General features: G+C 47.4%; 1 protein-coding gene across 1 annotated transcript in view; it reads left to right on the top strand.

Moving 5' to 3' along the window:
* The window catches only part of LOC310706857 (testican-2), a 29587-nt gene extending 4119 nt beyond the window's left edge, over positions 1–25468 (top strand). The window contains exons 2-9 of the mRNA XM_083503230.1: positions 634–748; positions 1949–2063; positions 9635–9749; positions 11779–11898; positions 15206–15424; positions 16705–16767; positions 17824–17961; positions 18946–25468. Coding sequence (XP_083359356.1) covers positions 717–748; positions 1949–2063; positions 9635–9749; positions 11779–11898; positions 15206–15424; positions 16705–16767; positions 17824–17961; positions 18946–19091 — 948 coding nt within the window. The 5' untranslated portion in view covers positions 634–716 and the 3' untranslated portion in view covers positions 19092–25468. The remainder of the gene's footprint in view (positions 1–633; positions 749–1948; positions 2064–9634; positions 9750–11778; positions 11899–15205; positions 15425–16704; positions 16768–17823; positions 17962–18945) is intronic.
* Positions 25469–27077: the final 1609 nt, after the last annotated feature.

Raw genomic sequence — 27077 nt, 5'->3', positions numbered from 1 at the left:
CCATGTCAGGTGGTTCTCTCGCAGCACCTTTTTGCATGTGGTGGGAATCCACGCAGGTCATAGAGAGAGCACATGGCAAGAAGGTTCATTGCTGTTGCATATTGGGGAGCTGCCTTCCTAAAGCGGTGAGTTTAGGTTTGTTTGCAAAGGCAGTCGGCAGTACACGGCACACTGCGTGCAAATAATTTCTAAATCGTTGATTGTAGCAAAGTTGTTTGTAATAGGGTTGCTGTATTTCAAAAAGTGAATATCTGAACACAAAAGTTGTTGAGCTTTTCCTGCAAAATCTCAAAATGAAGTTGCTGTGCTTTTTTTTTTTTTAAGGAAATTCGCCAAAAAGTCAACACTTCCGACATTGCCATACACCCGGGAGTCCCGGACGTAGGGCAGCCCTATTTATAAGATAACACTACAAATGGGAAACTAGTCCAATTATCAGACTCAATTTAAGTTGATTTGTGAAACAGCTTCTGATATACTTGCATGTAATGAAGTATTGCAGACCGTGGTTGCTTTGTGGTTTTTAGCATGTTGTGTGTGGTTGTCTGCAAGCTTCTGCTTTATATCAGGCAGCAAACTCTGCTATAAAAAGGAGCATTTAGTCATTCACACTCCATTTACTTCTGGCTTTAGGTGTGGACACCACTAAGGATCCCTGCCAGAAAGTGAAATGCAGCCGGCACAAGGTGTGCATCGCCCAGGGCTACCAGCGGGCTATGTGCATTAGCCGCAAAAAGCTGGAGCACAGGTAAGGAAGCCGCTGGCCTCCCCATGAGTCCCTGGTGGGGCAATAGGGGTTACTGAGTGACTTGCGCTTGCTTCCGACGAGTCCTTTTGTGGTGGGCACAACAGGAAGTCAATGGACTTATAAGTCAACGGAGGACAACCCACACTTAAATACAGTTGGCTAGTAGATTTAAAAGTGATTTGTTTTATTCAGGATATTGAACGAATGTTTTTAAAAGTGCCAAGTGCTTGTCAGCCACCTGCTGAAGTGGCACTTGTTAGCCAGGACTCTGAAACTCAGGACCAGGTATATTTCGGATCATGTGACATCGTTGTGATGTCAGGTGATGGAGGCACTACCCATCTCTCAAAATGGCCCATGGGGGTGGTCAGGATTTGGCCCGTTGGCCAGATCCTGCTCCCCACTGCCTGTTCTCACTGAACAAGCAGGTATAGAGTTGCCTGCACAATTTCCATAAGTCTTAATTAATTTTTCTTTTTTGAATTTAAGAGTGAAAAGGCAGAGGAGGAATAGGCAGTATCCCTAAGGGAGGCCGTTTTGCGCAGGTGAACTCATTCCTTGTGGCTAAGGCTCTCTTCCACTCCTTCACTTAACATTATGTGTTCACACCTGAGCTCTCTGCAAGTGTTCGCCCAAACTCCTGTGAGCAGGGAGGAAACAGGGGCATGCACACATTCTTCTGAACACCCTTAAAATCTCCCTTCAGACTTTTGCTCTTGATACAGGATGGTGTGGAAGTGGATCTGGCCCATGCAGTGACGCTGGGACTGGGGTTTCTGTGCATGCCCCTGCCTCTATCAATCCATGCGCATTTGCCCCAAATGGCTGAAGAGGCCTTTGGCCGCGATGGCTCTTCGCCCCTTTCTCCTGGGAATAACTGAAGGTTAAAGCTGTCGCTGTTTGGCAGGCGGAAGCTCTCCGTGTGGCTTTCATGGGAGCACAACAGGCAGAAATCCATAGGTGAAGCTTTTCCTCCTCGTGGCTCTGTGAAGAGTTTCCCTTGTGGATCCCTGCCTTTTATATTACAGTGATACCTGAGGAGCACTCTCCGGTCTGCAGTTTCGGGATATTTCACATTCCTCAAGTGCCAAACAGAGAAGAGCGCATCTTGTGCCTGAGGGCGTGTTTGCTGCGAGGTTATCCCTGCTTTAATACGAATTCTTTCTTTCTTTCTTATCTCTCCCTCCTGTGCACCCACAGAATCAAACAGCCTACCCTGAAACTCCATGGAAACAAGGAGAGCTTGTGCAAGCCTTGTCACATGACCCAGCTCGCATCTGTCTGTGGCTCCGATGGACACACTTACAGCTCCGTGGTGAGAGAAAATGGCAGCAGCTAAGCCTGGAAAAGAGGTTGGCGGGAGGGCGTTCGTTCAGGGGAAGAAGTAGCTGCAACGTTTCAGGGGGTCTGGTCTGAATTTCATACCTGTTTGGTATTATGCGGGGGGGGGGGGGCGTGCAGGGAGTTTTTGTATCTCTGTTCTCTTGAGTTGTTTTACAGTCTTTGCTTGTTCCTTACATTCTTAAGAGTCATAGGATTGCAGAGTTGGAAGGGTCCCTGAGGGTCATCTAGTCCAGCCCCCTCCCCCGCAGTGCAGGAATTTGCCGCTGTCCCTTAAGGGGTTCGAGCCCCACAACGTTGGCATTATCAGACCACACTCTAGGCAACTGAGCTGCTAGAATTAGCTCCAAGTCCTATTGTTTCTCTACCCACTCACCTGTTCTATCTTCACAGCAACCCTGTGAGGTGGGTTAAGCTTAAAAACAAAACAAAACCAACCACCCAGTAATGAACCCAAAGTTATTCAGCTGGCTTTATGGTGTACTGGGAGTTAGCTCTACAAACAGCTTGTAAATCCTAGTAGTAGTAGTAGTAGTAGTAGTAGTAGGAAGAAGAAGAAGATAATACAAGGGAGCTTCCCGAAGAAAAGGTGTTGTTGTTTATTCGTTTAGTCGTGTCTGACAATTCGTGACCCCATGGACCAGAGCACGCCAGGCACTTCTGTCTTCCACTGCCTCCCGCAGTTTGGTAAAACTCATGCTGGTAGCTTCAAGAACACTGTCCAACCATCTCGTCCTCTGTTGTCCTCTTCTCCTTGTGCCCTCAATCTTTCCCAACATCAGAGTCTTTTCCAGGGAGAGAATTCTCATGAGGTGGCCAAAATATTGGAGCCTCAGCTTCAGGATCTGTCCTTCCAGTGAGCACTCAGGGCCGATTTCCTTCAGAATGGAGAGGTTTGATCTTCTTGCAGTCCATGGGACTCTCAAGAGTCTCCTCCAGCACCATAATTCAAAAGCAGCAGCACCATAATTCAAAAGCAGGAATGGTAGCAGCATATAAATGTAACAGATACAGTGGTGCCCCGCAAGACGAATGCCTCGCAAGACAAAAAACTCGCTAGACGAAAGGTTTTTCCGTTCGCGATTTGCCTCGCAAGACGAATTTCCCCTATGGGCTTGCTTCGCAAGACGAAAACGTCTCGCGACTTTTTCTTTGACTAAAAACAAAGACATGTTTTGTTTATAAAGTTAATTTATTTTCCCTTAAATTTTTGAACTGCTCTTTACAGTATGTGTGACTTTAAAGAGCCGTTAATAAACTGTTGTTGTACCAAATTTGGCTTTGTTTGGACTTTTTTTGACCATAGGAACGCATTAATTGATTTTCAATGCATTCCTATGGGATTTCGTGCTTCGCAAGACGAAAAATTCGTTAGACGACAAAAATTGCGGAACGAATTAATTTCGTCTTGCGGGGCACCACTGTAAATAAATATTTACTTGCGTCTCATGCAACACTTTGCCATGGGAAAAGCTTGGTTCTTTAACTTGTTATTAGGGCCTGTTTGTTTCAGAATGGTTGCTCAAGGGACTAATGGTTCCTCTTTCCGCATTTCTGGATTGTAATGCGGAAAAGCACGTTCTGTTGGGAGGCTCAGGAGTGAGGCCATCTCATTGTGAGGGAAGTGCCTGTCTGCTTCCTTAGGACGAGACTCAGGAGTGTGAGCAGAAGACATGGAAGCCACCTGCCCCTTCCTCTTGATGTGTCTTTTGACTGCTCACAACACCTCTCCTCCCAAGCTTAGAAACTTTGCCCTCTTTCCTACATTGCCATTTCATGGACATAATTTTGTACTTCATTAATGCTCTTCTCCTCTAGGCTATCAGTGGGTGGCCTAAGTCCTCTCACCATTCATTTCCATCTGTAAAAACGGACAATTTTGTGAAAATTGTAAGGACACATTAACCCAAACTGTGGAGCAGTACTTAGTACTTCAGTACAGTTAAATAAATTACATACACACACATACATATATATATTAGTGGAAGCACTGGAGGCATTGTTAGCGAGCGATATTAAAGATAATAAACAACAAAGACAACCTCTCTGGCACCTCTGCTTAATTTATCACCAACCCACAAAATTATATCAAGATTATATATAACCCTTTGGTGGAGGTCCCAGAGGTGGAGTAATTGGTTGATTTTAAAGATAAAGAAGAGGTAATTATGAGCTGGTTCCCCCCCCTTTTTTTTCTTTTGAGGGCAGCTAAAATTGTCATTACTAAACGCTGCAGATCTGCAGAATTCTTGTGAATGCTAGTATGATGAAAAGAACCAAAAAGGCACAGAGACAATAATAAAATGAGGCACAGCTTTTAAGAGAATAACAAATTATACGAAGGCTTCACTTCCTCTGGTGCAGACACACATTTAGTAACAGAGGGAGGGATTTGTAGTGCTAAGGAGATCACTCTGTCAGCGCACACATTTCTATTTCCCTTCTCCTCCCTTCTCATGCTGTACTGACACACGCACCCCCTCGGCCAGTTGTGCGGGCTTCCTTGTGCAGCCTTCTGCTAGTGCCTCCACCCCCATCATTCAGCCTGGACACTGAGGTCTAATGCTGAGAGCCTTCTGGCGGTTCCCTCACTACAAAAAGTGAAGCTACAGGGAACCAGGCAGAGGGCCTTCTCGGTAGTGGCACCTGCCCTGTGGAAGGCCTTCCATCAGATGTCAAGGAAATAAACAACTACCAGACTTTTAGAAGACATCTGAAGGCAGCCCTGTTTAGGGAAGTTTTTAATGTTTGATGTTTTATTGTGTTTTTAATACTCTGTTGGGAGCTGCCCAGAGTGGCTGGGGAAACCCAGCCAGATGGGCGGGGTATAAATAATACATTATTATTATTATTATTATTATTATTATTATTATTAGACTGGTTAGTCAAATCAGACTCACAGTAACAGAAGTCAGACGAATTGTCCATTCAGCTCAGTATTGCCTGCACTGACTGGCAGCAGCTCTCCAGGCAGGAGGCCTTATCAGTCCTGCCTGGAGACGCCGGGGAGTGAAATTGGGACCTTCTATACGGAAGGCACGGGACGTGGGTAGCGCTGTGGGTTAAACCACAGAGCCTAGGACTTGCCAATCAGAAGGTTGGCGGTTCGAATCCCCGCGATGGGGTGAGCTCCCGTTGCTCGGTCCCTGCTCCTACCAACCTAGCAGTTCGAAAGCACGTCAAAGTGCAAGTAGATAAATAGATACCGCTCCGGCGGGAAGGTAAACGGCGTTTCCATGCGCTGCTCTGGTTCACCAGAAGCGGCTTAGTCATGCTGGCCACATGACCCAGAAGCTGCATGCTGGCTCCCTCGGCCAATAAAGCGAGATAAGCGCCGCAACCCCAGAGTCGGCCACGACTGGACCTAATGGTCAGGGGTCCCTTTACCTTTACCTTTATACAGAAGGCAGATGAGCTATGGCCCTTCCACGAATTTATTTTATCCTCATTGTCACCTGTAATAAAACAGGTTTTTGAAACGATATGAAAACGTGCTTGGCCCATTGACCAGACCAGAAATCAAGAGGAGTTTTGGGAGCAAGATCAAGGAATCCCTTTTTCTTTTTTAAGGGCACCTTCATTTCTGGGAAAGGAAATACTATTGGCTGTCCCTGGTGTTGGTTAGAAAAGGGAGAATGTCTGTTACCCAGATGTTGGTATCAAAACATCACATTCTGGAAACAAAATGCATACAGTTAGGACGTTGTGGATGGTTTTGGCCCACGGAATCGTGACTGGAACCAGCAGGTAGAAATGGCAACGAAGCAGGTTTCAGCTTCATATTAGGAGAAACTTCCTAACAGTAAGAGCTCTTTGACAGCTTTGGAAGGTGGTAGGTTCCTCCTCTGCTGGAGCTGTTTAAGCAGAGGCTGGTTGGCCCTCTGTTAAGGTTGCTGTAGGGGGGTGCTGAACTCGTTGACCTTTTAAGGCACCTTCCAACTTTTTGATTCCATGAAATGTAAAGCCGGTCCCTTAAAAAGACAGACAGCAGCAATACAAGTATCGCCAAGGGTTTGAGGTCATTTGACTTTCCTTCTAGACAAAGTGAGTCTCTGGGTAACAGTGCAGTGGTATATTTACAGTATTGGAAGTGAGTGCAATATGCCTTTGCGTTGCATGCAGTACAGTGAAGCTGTACAGGTTTGGTGTGACTCACTGAGCCAAAGCTCGTTTGGGTAGCCCTTGTTATGCTGTGCTGACCTACTTTTTCTGCCTTCTGGCTGTTGGAATGGGGGAGTCTGTTCCAACTAAGCTCTTGCCTTTAGCACATACAATTGCATTTAACTCTCTCAAAATAGAGAAGTGAGGCTTGTGAAGAATCGCCTCCCAGCCTGGGGTGAACTGATTCAGAAACCGAAGCATGGTTCCTTTGCTAAAAACTGAGGCTGGTTTTTATACAGCTCCTGAAGCATGCAATTCAGAGATCTTTTACGGCCATTTTTGGATTGCTCCGTATGGTGGCCGGGGCAATTTGCAACAGGAAGTGAGGATTCTGAGTCTTTCCTGCTTCTCTCCTCGCATCCCGAGCACTGATCTGGCAGTGAGGTGGAGCATTGGAATTATGGCTTTGCCGCTATGTAAATAGCTGTAACATGCTTTGAACCGACCACTTGGAACCATAGATTTGGAGGTGGTCTTGTTGGACATGTAGTTTGATGCAGGAAATCCAGAGCGGTCCAGCCTGTTTGAAAGCCTCCAATGAGTAGGGGATGGGAAAAGAAATTCAATTCAGTTTGCGTGTAAAGATGAACGAACCTACTTCATGCTTTCCAACACGATACGAGAACCAAAGCACAGCCAGCCTTCAAAAGTCACACTTTTCTGAATTTTGTAGTGCAGCTCTCCTGAGAAGTAATGTGTACAAAAATGCACATACTGGCGTAAAGTGTGCATAAAAATGCCTATATGAGTTAAAAATGACATGAAACAGTTTATTGTATTAGGGGAAATTATTTTGCGTACACTTGTTCATTAGGGGAAACTGCATACAAACGTGTAGATTAGGACAAATTTGCACTAAAATGCTGGTGAATTTTCCTGGGAACTTTTTTTAAAAAATCACAACCATGTGGATATATGGAGAGCCGAATTTAAGTTTGGAGAAATGAGAAACTGGAATAAATCGAAGATTTGTCCATCGTTTGTGCCAGTGAGGGAGACTGCACCATCCCTCTAAGTAATCAGTTCCATTGGCCATCTTGCTCAAGTTTGTTTTGGGTTTTGTGAATCTACCCCTTCATCTTCCCACCAACTAAATCCTCCATTTCCACATGCTCTGTGTGTGGTGTTTTGTCACAGCCAAATATACTGGGGTTCTTCCCTTTTTTTTTAAAAAAAGGTGCTCTTTCTCCCATCCCATCAGTTATTAAGATGTTTGTGAATGCCCCATGAAATCACAGCAGGTCAAGTCAGTGACTGGGGGAAATATTTTTCTATAGTTCGCAGGAAACAGGCAGCCAGTTTGTAGCCTATTATGCACCAAAGAATGTTGAGAAGCCTTAGCCTGATTAGTTCGAAACCAGGACACAGCAGGAAATTTCATTCGGGGGAGATTAGCACTAAGAAGATTCATTGTTATTTGCTTTTGGTTCCTCGTTGCCTGAAGAGTTAAATAAAAAAAAGTAACAGGATCAGAAGGCTGGCCTGCCGCAAAACCCTTCTGTTGCAATCTGCCCTTGGATTTCAAAGGGGTCAGCGGGAGAGAGATTCTTGTTGCTGGAACTTAGAGCTCCTAAACGTACTCAGAATAAAGAGCAGGGATCATCATGGGAAGGAGGCAGGATCTAGCCATGGAGCCCTAACATTCACAGAGCATGGGGGGAAAGTTTGATTCCCCATCCTTACGCAGAGCCCTCCTGTATTTTGGCATGAGATATGGTGGCACTGTGGGTTAAACCACAGAGCCTAGGACTTGCCGATCAGAAGGTCGATGGTTCGAATCCCCGCAATGGGGTGAGCTCCCGTTGCTCGGTCCCTGCTCCTGCCAACCTAGCAGTTTGAAAGCATGTCAAAGTGCAAGTAGATTAATAGGTACCGCTCTGGCGGGAAGGTAAACAGCATTTCCGTGCGCTGCTCTGGTTCGCCAGAAGTGGCTTAGTCATTCTGGCCACATGACCCAGAAGCTGTATGCCGGGTCCCTCGGCCAATAAAGCAAGATGAGCGCCGCAACCCCAGAGTCGGCCATGATCAGACCTAATGGTCAGGGGTCCCTTTACCTTATAAGCAGAATCGGGTGCACTATAATTAAAAACCCCGTCCATGCCTTTGCAATCAAAATCCCACGTCAAGCCAAATTCTGTGACCTGTGTAAGCGGGTGAAAAATAAGCCCATTTGCAAGATGTCTCTAATAATGAAAAATAGCGATCAATAACTAAATGCAGAATTCTGCAACATTTCTTTTGTGCTAGTCATTAGGAGCATGAGAAACTGCCTCATGCACTGAAGCCCCACCCCAGCTACCAAAAGCCTTATTTATTCCTTCACCTCCCTTGCACACATACTTGTGTATATATCTTCCCAGTCATAAAAGCTGAAATTCTCAGGAAGCCTCGTTTTGTGGTGCCCCTTTCCCTCCCCATCATGGAAATCACGGCAGGCATGTAGCCTTGGCTAGTAACAGAACCCTTTCCTAAGTTGGACTACATCAGCTGAGCACCATTGCTCCCGCTGGGCATGGCTCCAGAGGCAGAGTTCATTATACTGCCATAGGAATACTTTCCAAGACCCGCTGTGCTTTCTATCGCGGACAAAAGGGAAATGGTCACATCCTCCGATTTATTATATTGAATGTCAGCATATTGATATACACAGCCGCTAATCCCTGTGATTAATGTGTTTACACTGGAGCTGATTAATGAAGTCGTTTCCCATCAAGGAGCGTTCGGAGGAATATTATTCATGGAATTTGGAATTGGGCAGGGGGGGTGGGGAGTAACCGTTATGAACTTGTGCATGAGTATTCAGCCATTGCATTAAGCAGTAGGTGAATCGTCATCTTAGTGCAGAACTTAGAGTATCCGTTTGTTTGTTTGTTTGTAGTGTTTGGACCCTGCTCTGGAAGCTGAAAAGCAACTTAACAATAAAAAGCAAGACAGTTGCTGCCCTCAGGTTTATAATCTAAAAGAGATGATACGAGAAGGGGGAAAGGGATGGAGGGAAGATAAGCAAACTCAGGCACCAGGTCTTTGCAGGACCATCTGGGATGGAAACAAGGAGAGGAGGAGCCAAAAGGGTCTGGCCTGTTGACCGAGGTCATGAAGTGATCCTGCCTCCCATCTCCCCTTCTGCTCTTGCTCCTGCTGCCAAAAGATAGAGGAGAGGGAGGCATTGTCCACTCTGTAAGGGTGTGTGATCTATGTTGGACAGACTAGACAAATGAGGAGGGGAACGTCAGGCGGCAGCAGAGGAGCAGGTGAGATGAGGTCGAGGAGGTTCATGGCAGGCTCTCCTAGACCAGCAGAGTCCCGGAGCCCGGATGCCCCGTCCCCCATTTGATTGGCAAGTGCTGACTTCTCTGACTGTCTACTCTCCATTCTGTCTTGCAGTGCAAACTGGAGCAGCAAGCCTGCCTGACCAGCAAACAGCTGACGGTTAAGTGCGAGGGGCAGTGCCCATGCGCGAGTGAGCATAGCCCGACCTCAGCCACAGACACCAAACAAGGTCAGGGGGGACATTTTAGCGAATAGTCTGATGACGGCATCCTCTCCTTCCCTTTCTCTCTCTGCTGCTTTTCGTGTAAACAACAGAAAGCATGCCTAAGAGTCTGGCACTAAATCATATTCCAAGGGGCCCCAATCTCCCTTGATCATGCCATGTGCATTTGTCTGCCAGGCAAACTACATGAGACCATGATCCAGACGCAGGCAAACTCCCTCCCCCAGTAACACATCTCACGCTGCAGTTCCGTGTGCATTGTCACCATTTTGTTCTGGGAAGGTGACCCCAAGGCTGGCATTACTACCAGGCAACCTTGGGCAGTTTCAGGGCTCCAGCATTGTGGCAGCGGGCACTGCTGCTGCTTGCCATGGACCCACCTTAAAAAAACAAACAAAAAAGAGCTAGTTCTCTACGCTGGGTCTACTCACTGTTTGAATTTCCTACGGGAAATACCTACGGGACCGCCTCTCCTGGTATGTCCCACGGAGGACCTTACAGTCCTCAAATGAAAACAACTTGGAGATCCCGGGCCACAGGGAGGTTAGGCTGGCCTCAACCAGAGACAGGGCTTTTTTGGCTGTGGCCCCGATCTGGTGGAACACTCTGTCACAAGAGACTAGGGCCCTGCGGGACTTGACATCTTTCCACAGGACCTGCAAGACAGAGCTGTTCCACCAGGCCTTTGACCAGGGCACAGAGTGACCCCCTCCTTTGGTGATCCTTGTAGAACTCTGGCCCAGTGGTTGCCATTTGATTTTTAATTGTTTTTAGAATATTGATTTTAGAATGCTGTGTTACTTTTATTGCTGTTAGCTGCTCTGAGCCCAGCTCCAGCTGGGGAGGGCGGGATATAAATAAAATTTTATTATTATTTTATTATTAAAATGCTCCCTTCCCCACAGTGCAGCATTGGGCATTCTAGGGCAGTGTTCAGAGCACAGTCTCAGCTGCACACTAATGCCAGGTAAGCCCACCAGAGCCCACTGCTGGGGAAAGGCTCCCATAAAGAGTACACATTGCTCAGGTCCCCCCCCCCCACACACACCTTGGGTCTCCTAGACTTGGGTCAATATGGTGCTGACCTAAGAGCTGTGGGAAAGCTTAAAGCACCAAAAATCAGGTTCCCCAATGACTGCAGTTCTGGTCCATGCAATAAAGATTCAGAAATCATTTCAGCACATCTGCCAAGAGCTAGTTCGCATGGGAATGGGAAATCCAGTTCATGCTACACCGTCGTTTGCAAAGAGGAGGAAGGAAGGAAATAGGTCTGTCTCGTTGCTTAGATTTCTTCCTTGCCCCTCACCATAAGGACCCAAGGCAGGTTTAGACAGTATTAAAACCAGATGAACCAATTTACAATCAAAAATATAAGGTGGGTCCTAAAAACATAACATAGGCATCAAAGGCCAAGATAAAGAGGTAAGTATCTGCTATGAGGCATGCATTTTATATATATATATATATATATATATATATATATATATATATATATAATGCTTAATGTTACTTAGTGAACAAAGCACTGTTACCTGAGTAAAACCTAGCAAATTAATTAGCAAATTAATTGTGTAACTTTTGTTCAATTTGTTGGTATAAAGGTTGTTTCTGAGTTGTATGCTATTCTGTACCTAAACCCTTCAAATGGCAGGCTTCTGTCTGCTGCTTTGCATCCCCATAAAAGTACAGAAGGCCAAATTCTAGACAAGTCCAAGATGTGTAACACACTCTGGTTAGGCAAGTGAGTGGTGCTCTTGTCAAATCCTAGAGTTTATCCACCATTTGGACAGCTCAGTCTTTTGTTTAAGGCAGGGATTTCCAAGCTAATAAATGTCACAAGTCATCCCCTTCCCCAACTCCTCAGTAAGCAGTCCTTTCTGTATTACACACATAAACAAACTGACTTTACTCCACGAAGGTGGAATGTTTTGCTACATGAAAGAGACTTGCACAATGAATAAAATAGAGTTTGGGTGTCTTTCATATTCTTCCCAGCTCGGGGTGCTCAGTTAATAATTCTGCATTTGATTTACAGAAACCTGTACTGGGCAAGACTTGGCAGACTTGGGGGATCGGCTCCGTGACTGGTTCCAGCTGCTGCATGAGAATGCCAAGCAGAACAGCTCCGGGAGCGCAGGGGCCAATCCAGTGAATGGTATGCAGAAACTGCGGCCGTTGTCATATGCATATGTGTACACAAACAGTCGTGGAAAGACAGGGACGGAGCCATGCAATCTCCGAAGAGATTCTCTCTGCAGTTACTGGACTGATATCTGTGTCCAGTGATTCCCTTAGACTGAACGTATTTGAGCTGCAGGTGGATGGTTGACTGCATGATTAAATAGGTTTAAAAAACAAACACTTTTCTGTCCTTGGAAAGCCTGCACGTTGGGGAGAAAGGGTTGCGTTCAAGGTAGTAGCATTAAGGCGAACCTTAAGTCAGGATGAGGATTTCTGCTTGCACAAGGAAATGTTCTCCTCCTCTGCTTCCCCCCTAAATCTCTTCTGGGGTTTCCTCCAACTCTCTGGAGTAGATTTGAGGACAGCGGCCGGGGACCCAGTTGTGTTAATGCAACAGTTCTGTTGAATGCCGCCCATATTTCTTCTATATATTTCTTCCTGGCAGGCTGGTTTTCCACACACAGGGAGCTTTTGATAGGGGATAATGCTGAAACATGTGATTCACAATCTGCGAAGTGGCACAGTCCTGGGGATACTTATGCGCAATAGGATATTTCTGAATGCATACTTTGGCTTAACCCAGGGGTTGGGAAACCTGTACTCTCCCATCATCCAGAGCCAGCATGGCCAATGGACAAGGATGGAAGGGAGTTATAATCCAACAACATTTGGAGGGCCGCTGGTCACCCCATCACCACCCCTCTATTTCCTCTAAGTTATACCAGGAAGAAGGTTGTTTCATTCAGGTGTGAAAGACGCAGGAACACATTCAGCTGTAACTTCTGCAGTGCAGACACACCAGTGGGAAAATTCCGCCATGTTTTCAGGATCAATCTGAGAAAGCTCTGTGTCCTGCACTGAACGAGGGAAGGTGACCACAATCGGCCCTCCAACAACTCCCATTAAAGAGGGACAGCCTTGTTGCAATGAATAGGACTTTGCGAGAGCCACAGGCTCATTTATTTCACCGGAGCTGGTGCAGCAGATGTGCCTGGTTCCGTCAGTCTTTATTCCTCCTGTTGTGTCAGCTCTTATTTCCCCTTGTGAAACTAAATTGTTTTTGCTTTGGCTGAGCAGTTACTTGTTGGGTGCCAGCAGCTTGTCGTATTTCGGCACTAAACTGGTCTTTATGTGTGACTCTATTAGTTTATATGCCATGAGATCAGGAACGGGGAATCTGCGGCCCTCCAGATGCTGCTGGACTACGAATCCCATCATCGGCCCCAGCTGCCGACCAAGCTGGCTGGGAATGATGGGCAATGTAGTCCAGTAAACTCTGTAGGGCCACAGCGTCCCCATCTCTGCACTAAACAGTTCTTGAGTCACCATCATGTTCATCCAATCAGATTTGGTGCGTTAAATGCAGCTTTACATGTGCCATTTGCCACATTTTCATTGGCTGAAGTACAATACTTTGTTCTCAGAGCTGATCTGAGAAATTAACGCTCTAACGACAAGCTAGAGTCTGTGGAATTTTCATATTATTATTATTACTATTACTATTATTCCTTTTGTAGTTAGTGTGATAAAAGGAGCACAGAAAGTTGGACTGGTTTGTCGTCAGCAAATGCACATTTTGTACATTAAAGCAAGCAAGCCCTGCTCATCTCCTGGCTGCTTCCACGGAGCAGAGCTTTCTGTGTGGGCCACCCGCACTCTGCCAGTTGCTGTGTGAGCACAGCAAGGTACAGGTTTTTGCGCACTTGTTTGTTTTAAACAAGTCCCCAGCCCCTGAGCAGAGTTGGCAGATTGGTCCCAGAGCACACGCAGAACGTGAAGTGCGACCGGTCAGGAGGAAGATCATTAGTTTAAATGTCAGTGAACAGAAACCGCCAAGCCTCGTGCTTCTCCCACAGGCGGGCCTGATGCATTGGATGAAGTCTTGCCGCGCTGGGAGGGCGATGCCCTTGTGCCCCCCTTGGCTCTGCCGCTCCCGTCCCTCGGCTTTCGTAAGCAGAGCAGTGAGCCGCTGTGGCTCACCTCCAGCAGCGAGGAAGTCCATCTGGAACCAGCCTGGCAGCAGCATCACAAACTACGTAGGAGATAGGAAGTGAAGCAGGCCGTGCGGGGAAATGGCAAGGCTCCCGTCTCCTTCAACAGCAGCTGCTTTTCCTAGAGGGCCACTTTGAGAAGCGAGCCGAGCGTGGCAGGCCGATGCCGCAGCCATGACCCTTTCAGGCGGGCTGCCACTGTCTTCTGCTGCCCTGCGTTACACGTCCTCCTTGCATCTTCTGCCTCTAGCTTGGCTTCAGGAAAGAGAGGGGTAGCAGCTGGTACCTTGCAGAGGACCAGATTTTGCCAGTGGGCCTGCAGCAGTTGTTCACCTCTGCTCCATACATGCTTAACATGTATTTGCCCAGCAGAACTGCGATGGCGGTATTTTGGGGTTCCGGTGCAGAATTTCAGGCCTGCAGGCCTGACATTTGAACCCTGTGTACAGCAGCATTGACAGACAGCCTTTCCAGGAGAGGCCCTGCATATGCACAGGCTTGTGTCGACGCACGAGCTTTTAAATAAGTAAAAATTCCGCAACTAGGAAGACGGAACTCTGTGAGCGGTATAAATTATGCAGATCGAGCCTGTTTGCATAATGCATGCAGCTTCTCTGAGGAGCGGCAAGGCACTCCAGGAGACCTGCCTCTCAGCCACAGGGTGTTCTGCTCGGCTTCTCGTTTGTGTAGCTCCTAAGCATCGCCTACACGTTTTTAATCACCACTGTCTTTGTAGCCATAAGGTCTAGCAGCTTGCTTGGTTTCTTTAAAATAACGAGTAGAACCTGCAACAAATCACTGCAGGTGATCTACCTCTCAGTGCAAGTGCTCCTGTTCAGAGTTGCAGACAGACATGTTATCCTTAGGATACTCCATTGCAACACACAGACACACACTTCAGGTTGTTTTGTTTACCAGCTGACACTCAACATTCCACAGCTGCTGAGCATGCTCCGTCTCCATTGGGTTGTCTTTGGGGTGGTTTTGCCTCCTAGGGGTGTATTTTTTAAGTTTTATACTTCTTCTTACCTTGAGGTTCACCTTCACACGCTGCTTCCCCCGTCTCGTCTCTCAGAAGCCCCATTTCGGCTCCAAACCACCTGAGTTCACTCTTAGAGGGAACAATGGAAGCTGAGGTCCTCAGGGTGGTGAATCCTGCACCCAAATCCCGCATTTGTGGGCGCAAGCGGCCCTCGTTAGAACTATATGCGCAGAGGCACCTTCGCTCCCCCTTACTCTTCTTTCTCACTCTCTTCTGTTGTTGTTTTTTCAAACCTCATCCGCTTGCAGTGCTGGACAAGAGCCTTGTGGCCAGTTGCAAAGACTCGATTGGCTGGATGTTTTCCAAGCTGGACACCAACGGCGACCTTTTCCTGGACCAGACGGAGCTGGCAGCCATCAACCTGGACAAGTACGAGATCTGCATCCGGCCTTTCTTCAACTCCTGCGACACCTACAAGGACGGCCGCGTCTCCACCGCAGAGTGGTGCTTCTGCTTCTGGCGAGAAAGTGCGTTGCTGCAAGGTTTCTCCTGAGAGTCTTTTGTGTTGACTCCTTCCAGTTCTTTATATAGTGCCAACGGTTGTAAGTGATGCTGAAAGAGATACACACACACACACTGACAAATGGGCTTCTCCCTATCTTTCACTGATGGCACTAAGCAAAAGGCCTCTTCTTGGCTGATGTGTTTTACCATAGCATAGTACTAAGTTCAGGGACGCGGGTGGCGCTGTGGGTTAAACCACAGAGCCTAGGACTTGCTGATCAGAAGGTTGGCGGTTTGAATCCCCGCAATGGGGTGAGCTCCCGTTGCTCGGTCCCTGCTCCTGCCAACCTAGCAGTTCAAAAGCATGTCAAAGTGCAAGTAGATAAATAGGTACCGCGGGAAGGTAAACGGCGTTTCCGTGCGCTGCTCTGGTTCACCAGAAGCGGCTTGGTCATGCTGGCCACATGACCCGGAAGCTGTACGCCGGCTCCCTCGGCCAATAAAGCGAGATGAGCGCCGCAACCCCAGAGTCAGTCACAATTGGACCTAATGGTCAGGGGTCCCTTTACCCTTTACCTTTAGTACTAAGTTCAAGCTGTTTAAAGAGGTGCTCGTTACAGCCCCACTTAGATTAAAGATCATCGTCCTTTATTTGCATGCCACCTTTCCGTCATGAATTTTGCTCGTGGTGGCAAAACTGGCTAAGTGGCAACAGAATTTAACAATAAGTTAACCAAAACATCTCGGCATCTCAGTAAGAAATATACCAAAAATTGAACATTAGTAAGGTCTACTAATAAAGCGCAGAAACATTCCTGTAAATAAGGCACCTTCAAGATTAATTCTGGACCCCAACGGAAGCCCCAAAACATCACCCCACCTTGATAGTCTCTATCAGCATGCTTTTTCCCAGACTTGCAGCCAAGCTGGTCTCTCTTATATTTTCTCCCTAGAAGCTGCCGATAGTTTTTAGGAGGGAGAATATTTGCTTAGCGTTTATGTAGTGCTTTTTCTTATGAACTCAGAGCCCTTTGCATATATACTTCAGTAATCCTTGCAACAAACCTGCAAGGTAGACCAGTGCTGTTAGTAAATGAAACTCCTGGTATTTATGTAAGTGGTTTTTCTTAAGGGCTTAAAGTGCTTTGCACATGCAAGATAGGCCAGTTCTTTTACCCTCGTATCAGAGATTACTGGAAGAGAGCGGCTCATTTATTGACGAGCACATGGCTCCACTGAGATTGTTTTGAGCTGGTTTTTGGCAGTCCTGGAATGGACGCGTGTTTTGCTTTGGGTGTTTCAGAGCCTCCTTGCCTTGTAGAGCTGGAGAGGATACAGATCCAGGAAGCAGCCAAAAAGAAACCTGGTGAGTTGTGTGGAAATGGGGAGCTATTTGGGGATGGATGAGGGAAGGGGAAAGGGATCTTGTGGATGTCTCGGTGCTGATAGTCAATGCTTGGAAGGCACGTCACCCAGCAGTGCTAGTTTCTTTCACCCAAGCCCCATCTCTGCTTGCCCCACAGCTGAGGGCCAGAGGATCCACACCTGTTTTAGATGATGGTATCATGGAAATGAAGATTTAGGCAGATCTAACGGCTCCTCCCTAAGGTCCAGCTCAGGCATCCCCAAACTCAGCCCTCTGGCTGTTTTGGGACTACAGTTCTCATCATCCCTGACCACTGGTCTTGTTAGCTAGGGGTGATGGGAGTTGTAGTCCCAAAACAGCTGGAGGGCCGAGATTGGGGATGCCTGGTCCATCTCATACATGTGGGTGGCCATGCCCAAAGCAGCCTTATGGCTGGAGCCATTTGTGCAAGCAAATCCCCAATCTGGGCAGATTTCAGTGATAATCGTGCAACAGCTCATTGTCGCAGGCCAGGCGTGTTTGTAGCGGTGCAATGCCCTGGCTGTGTGCATGTATGGCATGTTATGATTTTTGTCAGTGGTCTTTGCACACCATAATTCTTGTCAGGGAAATAATTGATGTGTGAAGATTTTCCCTTGTCGTTTTCCATTGCATATGTTTATGCGGGAAAGCACCTCTGAGGTCAGATCATTTTTTGTGTATTGAAGAAGCTATTTTTTAAGGTGGTTCTAAGCACAATTAAATATAAAGTCCGTACTCTGGCCAGTTATTCCTTACAGTCTAAGCTCCTTTCTTATTCAAAGTGTATAATCTTCATTTAAATTCCCAGTTGCACAAGATGCTGTGGGCTGCTAGGGTTGCCATATGTCCTCTTTTTCCAGGACACGTCCTCTTTTTTGCCATAGCGATCCATAGTTAAAAGCAGAAGTCGGCAAATGTGTCCTCTTCTTCAAAACACAGCAATCCTAAAAATCATTTCCCAGCAGCGAAGTCCTGCTGTTGCAACCATTGTATCCCAACTCTACTGACGCCCTGTTGCTGACTTTGCTTTCCCAGGGATCTTCATCCCCAGCTGCGATGAGGATGGGTACTATCGGAAGATGCAGTGTGACCCAAGCAGTGGGGAGTGTTGGTGCGTGGACCACCTTGGCATGGAACTGACAGGGACGCGGATGCATGGGAATCCAGATTGTGGTAAGGAGAATGGAGAGGAAAGGTGGGAAGAACTGTTGGCGGGTTGGAGCACAAAACGTACACGTTGCACACGACAAGGGGGGCCTCCAACGTGGCCCCTGTCGTGGACTGGTTGGATGCAGAGGAAAGAACCAGCTGTGGAACCCACAAGAACGCTCAAAGCCCAGGGAATGGTGGTGGGACCACAATGAGCGGTCAGAGGGCGAAGACTGGGAAGAGGAGGCGTCGGAAGCTGAAGAGGTAACAGGACTGAGTGAGCAGGGAGAGTCTGTGGCAGAGAGGAGTCCTGAAGCTGAAGCAGGAGAGGAGGGAGGCCAAGAGGCAGAGAGGAGACTGGCTAGTGTCTCCCCCTCTTGCGGAGACCAGCTCCCCTCCCCCTGGTCTCCCAGAACATGCAGAGAAATGAAGAGGGCAGAGAAATGGGAGACAAGACAACAGAGCCTTCGGCTGCCGGGGAAGGAATTGAGGGAGGAGCCTTACAGAGCGGTGGGAAGGTGGGGACCTCGCAACTGCTTCACTGGGGAAAGACCTACTAGGAAGAGTTGCTGTGATCTCTAGGCCTGCACTGTTTTGGTTCCTTCGAATAAAGAGTTAACTTCACAGACAATGGACTTAGGCAGCAGTGAGGAGGTAGGAACCTTTAGTCTCAGCAAGTGCTTTTGGGCGGGGGGAGGGGGGCAAGACTTGCCGGAGACGAGTTGCTGTGCTCACAAGGCCTGACACTCCTGGGTTGTTGTTGTTGTGGGGTTTTTTTTTTTCCTTTTCTAACAAAGAGTTAACTCCAACTTGCTCAGTGTGATTTCCTGCTGGCTCGCTCCTGTTGGACCCACTTGTAGAGTTGAGCGGACAGGCTTCCTTGCCATGGAAGAAGTGAGTGAATGCCTTCTGAGGGGGAGGGTTCACCCTCCGCAGTTACCAAAGTGCCGCACCACCGTTTCCTTACTAACGCCGCTGCTTCTGCTGTTGTTGTTTTCGTCGTTGCAGATGATATCGTTGGATTCTCTGGGGACTTTGGGAGTGGCGTCGGGTGGGAAGACGAGGAAGAGAAAGAGACTGAGGAAGCCGGCGAGGAGGCCGAGGAAGAGGAAGGGGAGGCGGGAGAGGCCGACGATGGAGGCTACATCTGGTAGAAGCCGCCGAGGGCACAGTTTGGTCAGGATGCTGGCTGCAGGGCTGGGAGACGGCCGTCGAAACCCGAAGGAGAGGAACAGCTTAACAAGATGATCAGGAAACACAGTTGAATGTAACTAACTATGGCAGAACATGTTGTGTGTGCGTGTGTGAGTGTATGTATGTATGCACCTGCCTGGGTGAGTCCATTCTCCTTACATGGCCGTGGGGATTATCTTGTTTCCCACCCCCCAGCTTAGCAGAGATCAAAGCTGTATCAAAGCAAAATGGGAAAGGGGGCAAAGTATTCTGCACTGTAGGTTCGGGTGGTCTTTTTATATATATAAATATATTTAAAAAATGTAATTTAATTTAATGTTTAAATTGTCTTATCACACATTTCCGCTCGTAGCCAGACCCCCAAATATGTTTACCTGCCCCATCATCTCTCGTGTTATGGTTCCTAGCAATAGCTTCCAATAATTTACACATTGTTAGTTATTTACACCCTGGTGCACCAGGTTGCTTTCAAGCACATGCTCTGCAAGCGCCCAGGAGCTCTGCCAAGCATTCCTGGGTCTTCGTTGCAATGGAAGAGGTGTGATCACCTGGACTTCGGCTGACAGGTCAGGGATGAAGAGCAGCCCCTTTCTCTTCCTTTGACCATATGTTAGATCCATATCAGGCTGGGACAGGTAGCACAGCGCTGGTTGCAAACTTGGCTAGCATATCACGGACTTCTCAGACACCGAGAGGGTCCTGCAAAATCCTACCTCCCTGGAATATTCCCCACAGGCGGCTTGGCATCCTCGTATTGATTTAAGAACCAACAGGTGATCACAGGGTTGTGCCCGCCAACTTTATCTCTGGTCACTGTAGAATAATGGGCTTCCATATGGCCTCTCGGTGCCCTGGCAGAGTGACAGAGGCATTTGGGCACACAATTGGCTGAGAAACACTGATTATTATTTTTTTAAAAAAGGAGAAATAACATTATTGATTGTGGAATGCAAATTTGTGGGGCAGGCTAGGGTAACCGACGGCAAAAAGGCATCCCTAGCTAGGAACAAAAAAAGGGGGGCCCATCATCCGTCAACAGCAAAACAGCCACCCAGGAGGTTTGCTTCCGAATGATTTGGGTTGCAGTGTGGCGTTGCTATTGGCTGCTTTGTTTCTAGGTAAAGATGCTCTTTTCTACATTCTTTTCCAGGTCAGGGGAACTGTAGGCTTTTCGCCTGGATAGGGTCCACCATGGCAAATTTTAAATTCTCCTTTGAAAGAGACAGGCGTCCCACTGCTGCTGCATTTGGACGCACCCGCTGCTTTGTGGGCCTGGGTTCCTGCAGGTGTGAGATTCTGTGTGTGAGTGTGTTGCGAGTGCATGGCTGTTGCAGCCACGGGTGCCCTCACGCAGTGTGAGCAGATGGCGGGTGTTTGCGTGCGTGCGTGGAGAATGAGGGAGGGCCAGCTTGGCTTATTACATTGAGCATTCCAGAGCTTACGCAAAAACTGCGCTTCCGGTAGAGCCATCTAGGCTTTCTGTGCGGCTCCATATCCTTCAAATACACACACAAAAATATGAATAACTGTGGGATTTTTTATTTTTTTTTAACGTGAGCTAAACCTCCCAGTGAGCCCGGCCACATGCTTGCGGTGGCACCATAACAGAGAACACTTGTGTAGCCCAGCTGTGATAATAAACAAGCCTTGCTGTGTCGACCTCTCTTAACCTTCCTTCTTGCCTAGGCTTGTCCCTCTCTATTTGTCTCTGTCTATATACACACCCGCACGCTTCACACCCCTCCTTTATTCCACTATTTCTTCTACTTTTCTGCAGAGAGAATAATAGCTTATGACCGAGCGAGACTTGGAACTTGTCACTGCCGGGAGGGAGTGGCCTTCTCAGTCCATGTCCTTTGGGAAATTCCTCCTCTTCCTCCTTAGACTTTGCATTGTTGTACCCTTCCCCCTTCCCTTTCTGCTGCAAAGAGATCCATTTGCATCTTGTTAATACACAGAGTCACAGAATTGCAGAGTTGGAAGGGACCCTGAGGGTCATGTGGTCCAAACCCCTGCAATGTAGGAATATGCATCTGTCCCATATAGGGATTGAACCTGCAGCCTCAGCACCAACTATCCAGTGACTTACTCAAGCTTTGGTTTCTGGAAAGCCCCTCTTTGAGGGCTCCTCCACTGTTGTTGCCTCCCCCCTTCTGCCTGTGTGTCTGGGACCGAATTTCCCAGTTGTGCATGTTTAAATAACCTGTAAATACATCTTTCAAATTTCAAATTTTTGCTAACTTCACTAGGCAGGGCAGCATCCCAAAATTAATGCAAAGGGGAAGAAATGCCCATCTATTTGGACACAGGAGTGACCAAGATGGGGTGTTTTAATGGATGGCACAGGGGTGGCAGCAGGACCAAATCTGTGGAGACATGCCAGGGGGAGCGGTGTTGGCTCTTCCTGTATTCCTTGCACAGCCCCTGCCTCTCCCTGCCAACCTGGTTTCCCCCATCCAGGGAAGCAGCAATGATGTTGCCCCTCCACACCAGACACAATTGAATACTGTAGAACTGGGGGGGGGGTGTGTGTGACAATTTTGTGTGTGTGTGTGTGCTGTTTTGATAACAAGGCTTATGGTTGATGATTGCTTGTCCTCCTTGACACCTTTGACGACAGCCTTGGAGACGGATGATAGGGTTTTGTTTTGTTTCCAGAGGGTTGAAGGTAGAATGGCAGACAAATGGTGGCCCGTGATTGATCCTCATTCCTGGCGTTGTGTCTGATCGCAAGTTTTTGTAGGTTTTGGCTGTCAAGAACTGCTCAAAAACCAACTTCTCAAAAATGTATTGCATCGACTGAAGACAAAGGAATGAGTGTCAGTGCCATGGAAAACGATAAGTCAACCATGCCACTTTCAACTCTCTTTTTAAGAACTATTTTCTCTCTCCAGGTTGTCTAGCTCTGCCCAGTTTTGAAAGAAAAACTTCCCCATGGGACAAAAGACGTACTTATTCGCCAATGGAAGAGAAACCTCTCCATTTTCTTAAGGGGAGTTAAAAAGTAATTGGAGAGCATTTTTTCTTCTTATGGTGAACACATAATGTCTTTTGCCTATTCTCTGCTTCCAGCCTTAATTTTACACCCCATTTGTTTTAATGCATTTTTAGCTGATTTGTATTACCTCGTGACACATTCTCTGACTTCTAGGGTAGCAGAAGCAGAAGATACGTCATCCCAAATGACGTCCGTAGGAGAAACTCTTGCCGTCCCTGTAGGGTTCACCTTGTCAAGTGGACTTGGGTGCAGAATTAAAGACGTCCTGTTTCTCCTTTGGGTTGCCAACTACTTTCCTAACAGAGAGCAGAGAAATACTGCAGGAGCAAACTTCCCAATCACTGTGACTTCATGACTGGCAGTGTGGGGATTAATTTATCTGTAGCGCTTCCCCCGTCATGCAGCTGTTCAAAGACATGAGAGCAAGACTTTGTGTCGAGTTAGTTAATCGAATCTCAGCTCCCCGAACCTTTTTGCTAGGGTTAAACTTTAAGAGTATGTGGATTAGTCCAAATAACTTCTGAGCATGTGCAATGCCCCTTCCTACTGGGTAATCTGAAATAGGCCTCTTTCACATATCTGGGATTACATGGTAGGTCTTTCAAGATAAGAGGCTTACTTTTGGAGCAGGCTTGACTCTCAGGACAGGGTCCTGCTGGGGAAAGGAGTTGGCAACCCTTGACTTTGCTTAGATTTCACTGGGGTTGGTTAGATCATCCCAGTTTTTCAAAATCTCACTCTTTCCTTCCAAACCTGCAAGCTAGTCTGAATGCTGTAAATAAGGAAACAACACTTGGCGCATGCACGCCCTCTCTCTCTCTGTCTCTCGCACACACACACAAGTTCTTCCTCTTCACAGCTTTGCTTTCCACACCACGTTCGCCCCATCAGTGCTGTTTGTTTTCAATAAGAGCAGGAACTGTCTTAGGCAGCCTGGGAATTCAACACCAGAGACGACTTAAAAGAAATAAAAAAGAAAGAGTCTCTTCCCCGAGGGAAGCAGCTAGGATATCATCACCATATCAAGCAGCCATGCCAGCGCTGGAGCTGTGTGTATCAGGCAGTTGTGACAACTTCACCTGTTTTGCCATCTCTGTGCTGGCAGAGAGGGAGAAGAGACAAGCGAGGAAGCCTCTTATCATACCGTTAGTATCAACCAGATTCGGATTTCTGAAAATACCAGGCTGCGTTGCCGCCATTTTATTTATTTTTTCATGCATTTACTTGAGCCCTGTGCAAATAAGAAAGAGCAAGCCTGCTTTGGAGCGTAAGTATGTAATGTTTTGGTTGCTTCAACCAATTGGCCAAAGGGGTCTCCCTAATAGCAGGTGCTCCTCTTCTTGGTTGCTTGTCTCCCTTCATACATTTTTAGATTTGCCCCTAAGATGATCACATTTTTAGGTGTACGCTGCAACTGTAGGTGTACACGAGCAACTGTAGTATGGCGTTCGTAGCATGTTTTGAATCTGTGTGTCATCTGAGTGCTCTTGTCAAGGAACTGTGATTGGCAGCGACTACCTGGTGAGTGTGCCCTCAGTAAGCAAACCCAGATTTTCCTTTATGTAATGTATGAAACAGCCCTACGGGCCTGGTCCTTGCTGTTTTGTCCTCTTTCTATTCTTTTGAGCTTTGAGGATCAAGCTCCCCTGATCCTCCCTGGGAGAGCCTTCCATTGGAACCCCTTACCGGCCGATGATCAGAGGACAAATGAATATATCTGGAAGAACTCTTGGTTTTCATGTGTGCAAATATTATTTTCCCTTGATCTTCATTGATTCTGGATGCTGGAGGGGAAGGAAATGGACCATTCTTCTTCTCCAGAGTACAGCTGAAAAGAATTAACATCCAAGGGAAGGAAATCTTTGCAATGCATTAAACTCCTAAGACTGCAGCTATCCATTTCATCCAAAGGTTCTTATATTCAGAAGTGACTTCAATTCATTTTAAAATGTGGAGCGTAGGCTGCAGTTCTTGAACCACCTCCTCAAAAGTTGGTCAATGGCCATTGGGATGTGTTCCTGTTCTGATGCTTTCATGCAAAAACGTCGTGTAGAGCATGTGACTTGAAGATGGCAGCCAAAGGTTGCAGTTCTCTTAAGCACGCTTCAGAAGTGAGCTCAGTTGGAAGTGACTTCCATATACAGCACTCATTCTGCGCAACAGCCAGAGGTGTGCATCCCAGTCTGCACCAACAACTGAAACCTGCGAGTCCATTAAGTTCCAGATGAGCCCTGAGATTTGGATCAAAACACTCATCCACATGGGCTGTAGTGTGTCTGCTTCTACATAAGGGATTCCCTTCGTGTTGTATCAAGACAATTGTGTTAGTTACTGGGGGAGTTAGGCTCACAGGTGTGCTGCTTTTGAAATTTGCCCTGTACACAAACACACCCCTCTTCTTCCCTTTAGTGTCCAAATCTCAAATAGATCATTTCTACACATTTATCGCAAGTCTCCCCACACCGAACAAATGAAAGTAGCTCTGTCTAGTCCACTCTATTAAACCTTTCTCTCTTCTCTGTATTGAATCTCAGCTCAGTGTTGATGGAAAGAATGTGTATTTTTAAAGTGTTAAAATGAGTTGATTTTTCTTTTTGAAAGGGGAAAAAAACCAACAGCATTTTACGCTTAACAAACCAGAATCGAGAAACAAACTCCCCTATAGCCTGATAACATATTTAAGTCTTATGTGCAATAATAACTTCTGAACTTTATAGTGTTAAACATCGTGTTCAAGTGCTTTGATTTCAGTTTGTATATTTCAGTGCTGCAAGTGTATCTCGGTAATTCTAGACGATTAAAAATGAAACAACAAAAAAAGTGTTAGAACGTATGTGTGTGTGCATATGGTGGGCGCTGGAACACCAGCGGGGGCAAGCCTGCCCAAGTTGAAATCCTATTGCGGCCTTTGCTAGTCTCGTGCCCTCCGGATATCCACTTTGGACTACAGTTCCCGTCAGACCCCGCGTGGGCCTGATGGGAGTCCAGGACATTCGGAGGGTGCCATGTTGGCAAAAGCTGTCCAGTTGGTTCCAATGGGAAAGTTTAAACACTTCCTTCCACCGAAATAGTTCTGGGACTTTAAAGAGCTCAACTTGGGCGAGACCTTGCCCCCCAGGCTCCTTCTGTTCCTGGGGTGCCCTCTCCCCTCCCTCCCAGCTGTGACACTCCTGTATCGCTTTCCCGGCGGCTCCCTGGGAAACTGTTTCACATTGTCGGTTCTCTGCCTAATAACTTAACTTACTTAACCTAAGGAAACAAGTACACACGTACACCATTCCAAGAAATGAAATGCAACCTTATTTTTTAAAAAAAGAAAATAAAAATTTATAAACATCACTCCGTTGTGGTTTGTAATGGCACTGGGGAGGGGATTGGGATCGGGGAAGGGTTTGAGAAGACGGAAGGGTGCTGACGTCTGCTAGCAAAAATGCCCACCTGTTGGGCTTCACCTGGCTGTGGCACTTCCAACATGAATCCCCACTTCTTGCCGTCTGCTAGCTTAGGAAAGGCATTTCTGTGATTTGAGCTGGGAGGTGGCCTCAGAACTGCTTTGGAGGGGCAGAACAGCTCAATGGGCGTATGCAGTCATATGGGTAAATGTGGAACTCCTAGAGCAGAGATGGCGAGGGTCTGGTCCACAGACCAAATGTGGCTCTCATGGCACACCCAAAACTTTAGGCCGTGTCCATTGCAGGCCCGAGCCAGCCTCAAGTAAGCGCCTAAACTACAGTTGCCGTGTTTCAAAAAGTAAAAACCAGGACAGCCCAAAAGTTGTTGAGCCTTGACACTCTTCCCATCAGCCTGGAGTGCTTTTCAAAGCATCTCCCCCAACACACCCCAGAGCACATCTTGCAGGAGGTTTGGGGGAACCAACAGGTTTCCAGATTTGGGTGGGCTACAACTCCCTTCATCCTCAGCAACTGGCCGTGCAGGTGGGAGGTGGCGTCCACTAAAGTGCTGGGCCACAGGTTCTGCATTCCTATGTTGCAAAATGTTCACCTGGTGGAGACTCTGCTCTACCTCCATGGTAGCATTCGGAAGCAAGTACTGTGCAGATCTCTGCCATCCACACTGCAAAGCTCCAATGCTCCTGGCAGTCCTAATGATTGTGAGAGAATAAGAGGCGACAAAGGCTGTCCTTGCTCTGCCAGATAAGCAGTCCTGGCTTGCTGGCAAGGATTCGGTTTTCTGCTCTCACATAAAGCCACAAGGAAAAAGGGAGCGATGCCAACTCGAAATGGGAACGAAGCGTTGAGTCGCCGCTGCAGAACGCCAAAGGCCTCTTCCTGCTGCAGTGTGGGCACATTGCTCACTGTCACTCTGCGGCGGCCGTTGGCAGGCTGCGAGCCAACAAAGCCACAGAGGATTTTTCTCTCTCCTTGCTTTCCCATTATCGCCAGGCCAAGACTTCGCAAGTTGCAGCTGTCCCCTCAGCTGCCTGCATTTCTAGGCCCACTTCCAGGGCCTGAACAGTGACGGGCCTGTTTGCCGAGGCTTCGCACGGACAGCACCTGCAGAGAGGGTTAACTCCTTGGCTTCTCAGGGGCTTGTGCCGTGTTGCATTTTGTACGAAGAAAATAGGTTTCTGGACACCAAAGGCACGCAACTCCCACTTTTGCCTATTGAGCATGCCAGGTCAGTCCTAGTATGGCAGCAGGTTGAGGCGACCTGCTTTGAGCAGGGCCCAGGATGAGGGTGGTGAGAAATCAGGTGGCACATCCCATTTTGCCGGCCGAGGCAAAAGGAAAATGTATAATAATAATAATTTATTGTTTATAGCCCGCCCATCTGGCTGAGTTTCCCCAGCCACTCTGGGTGGCACCCAATTGAGTGTTAAAAACAATACAGCATTAAATATTAAAAACTTCCCTAAACAGATGTGGCCCTGAACCCTTACCTGGGTTTCATGGCAGCTGCTGCAAAATGACAGCAGTTCCCATCGAGA

The sequence above is a fragment of the Podarcis liolepis genome (genome assembly GCF_965112155.1).
Source record: "Podarcis liolepis genome assembly, chromosome: 5".
Lineage (NCBI taxonomy): Eukaryota > Metazoa > Chordata > Lepidosauria > Squamata > Lacertidae > Podarcis > Podarcis liolepis.
Note: the sequence above shows the minus strand (reverse complement) of the source record. Positions and strands in the feature narration are given on the sequence as shown.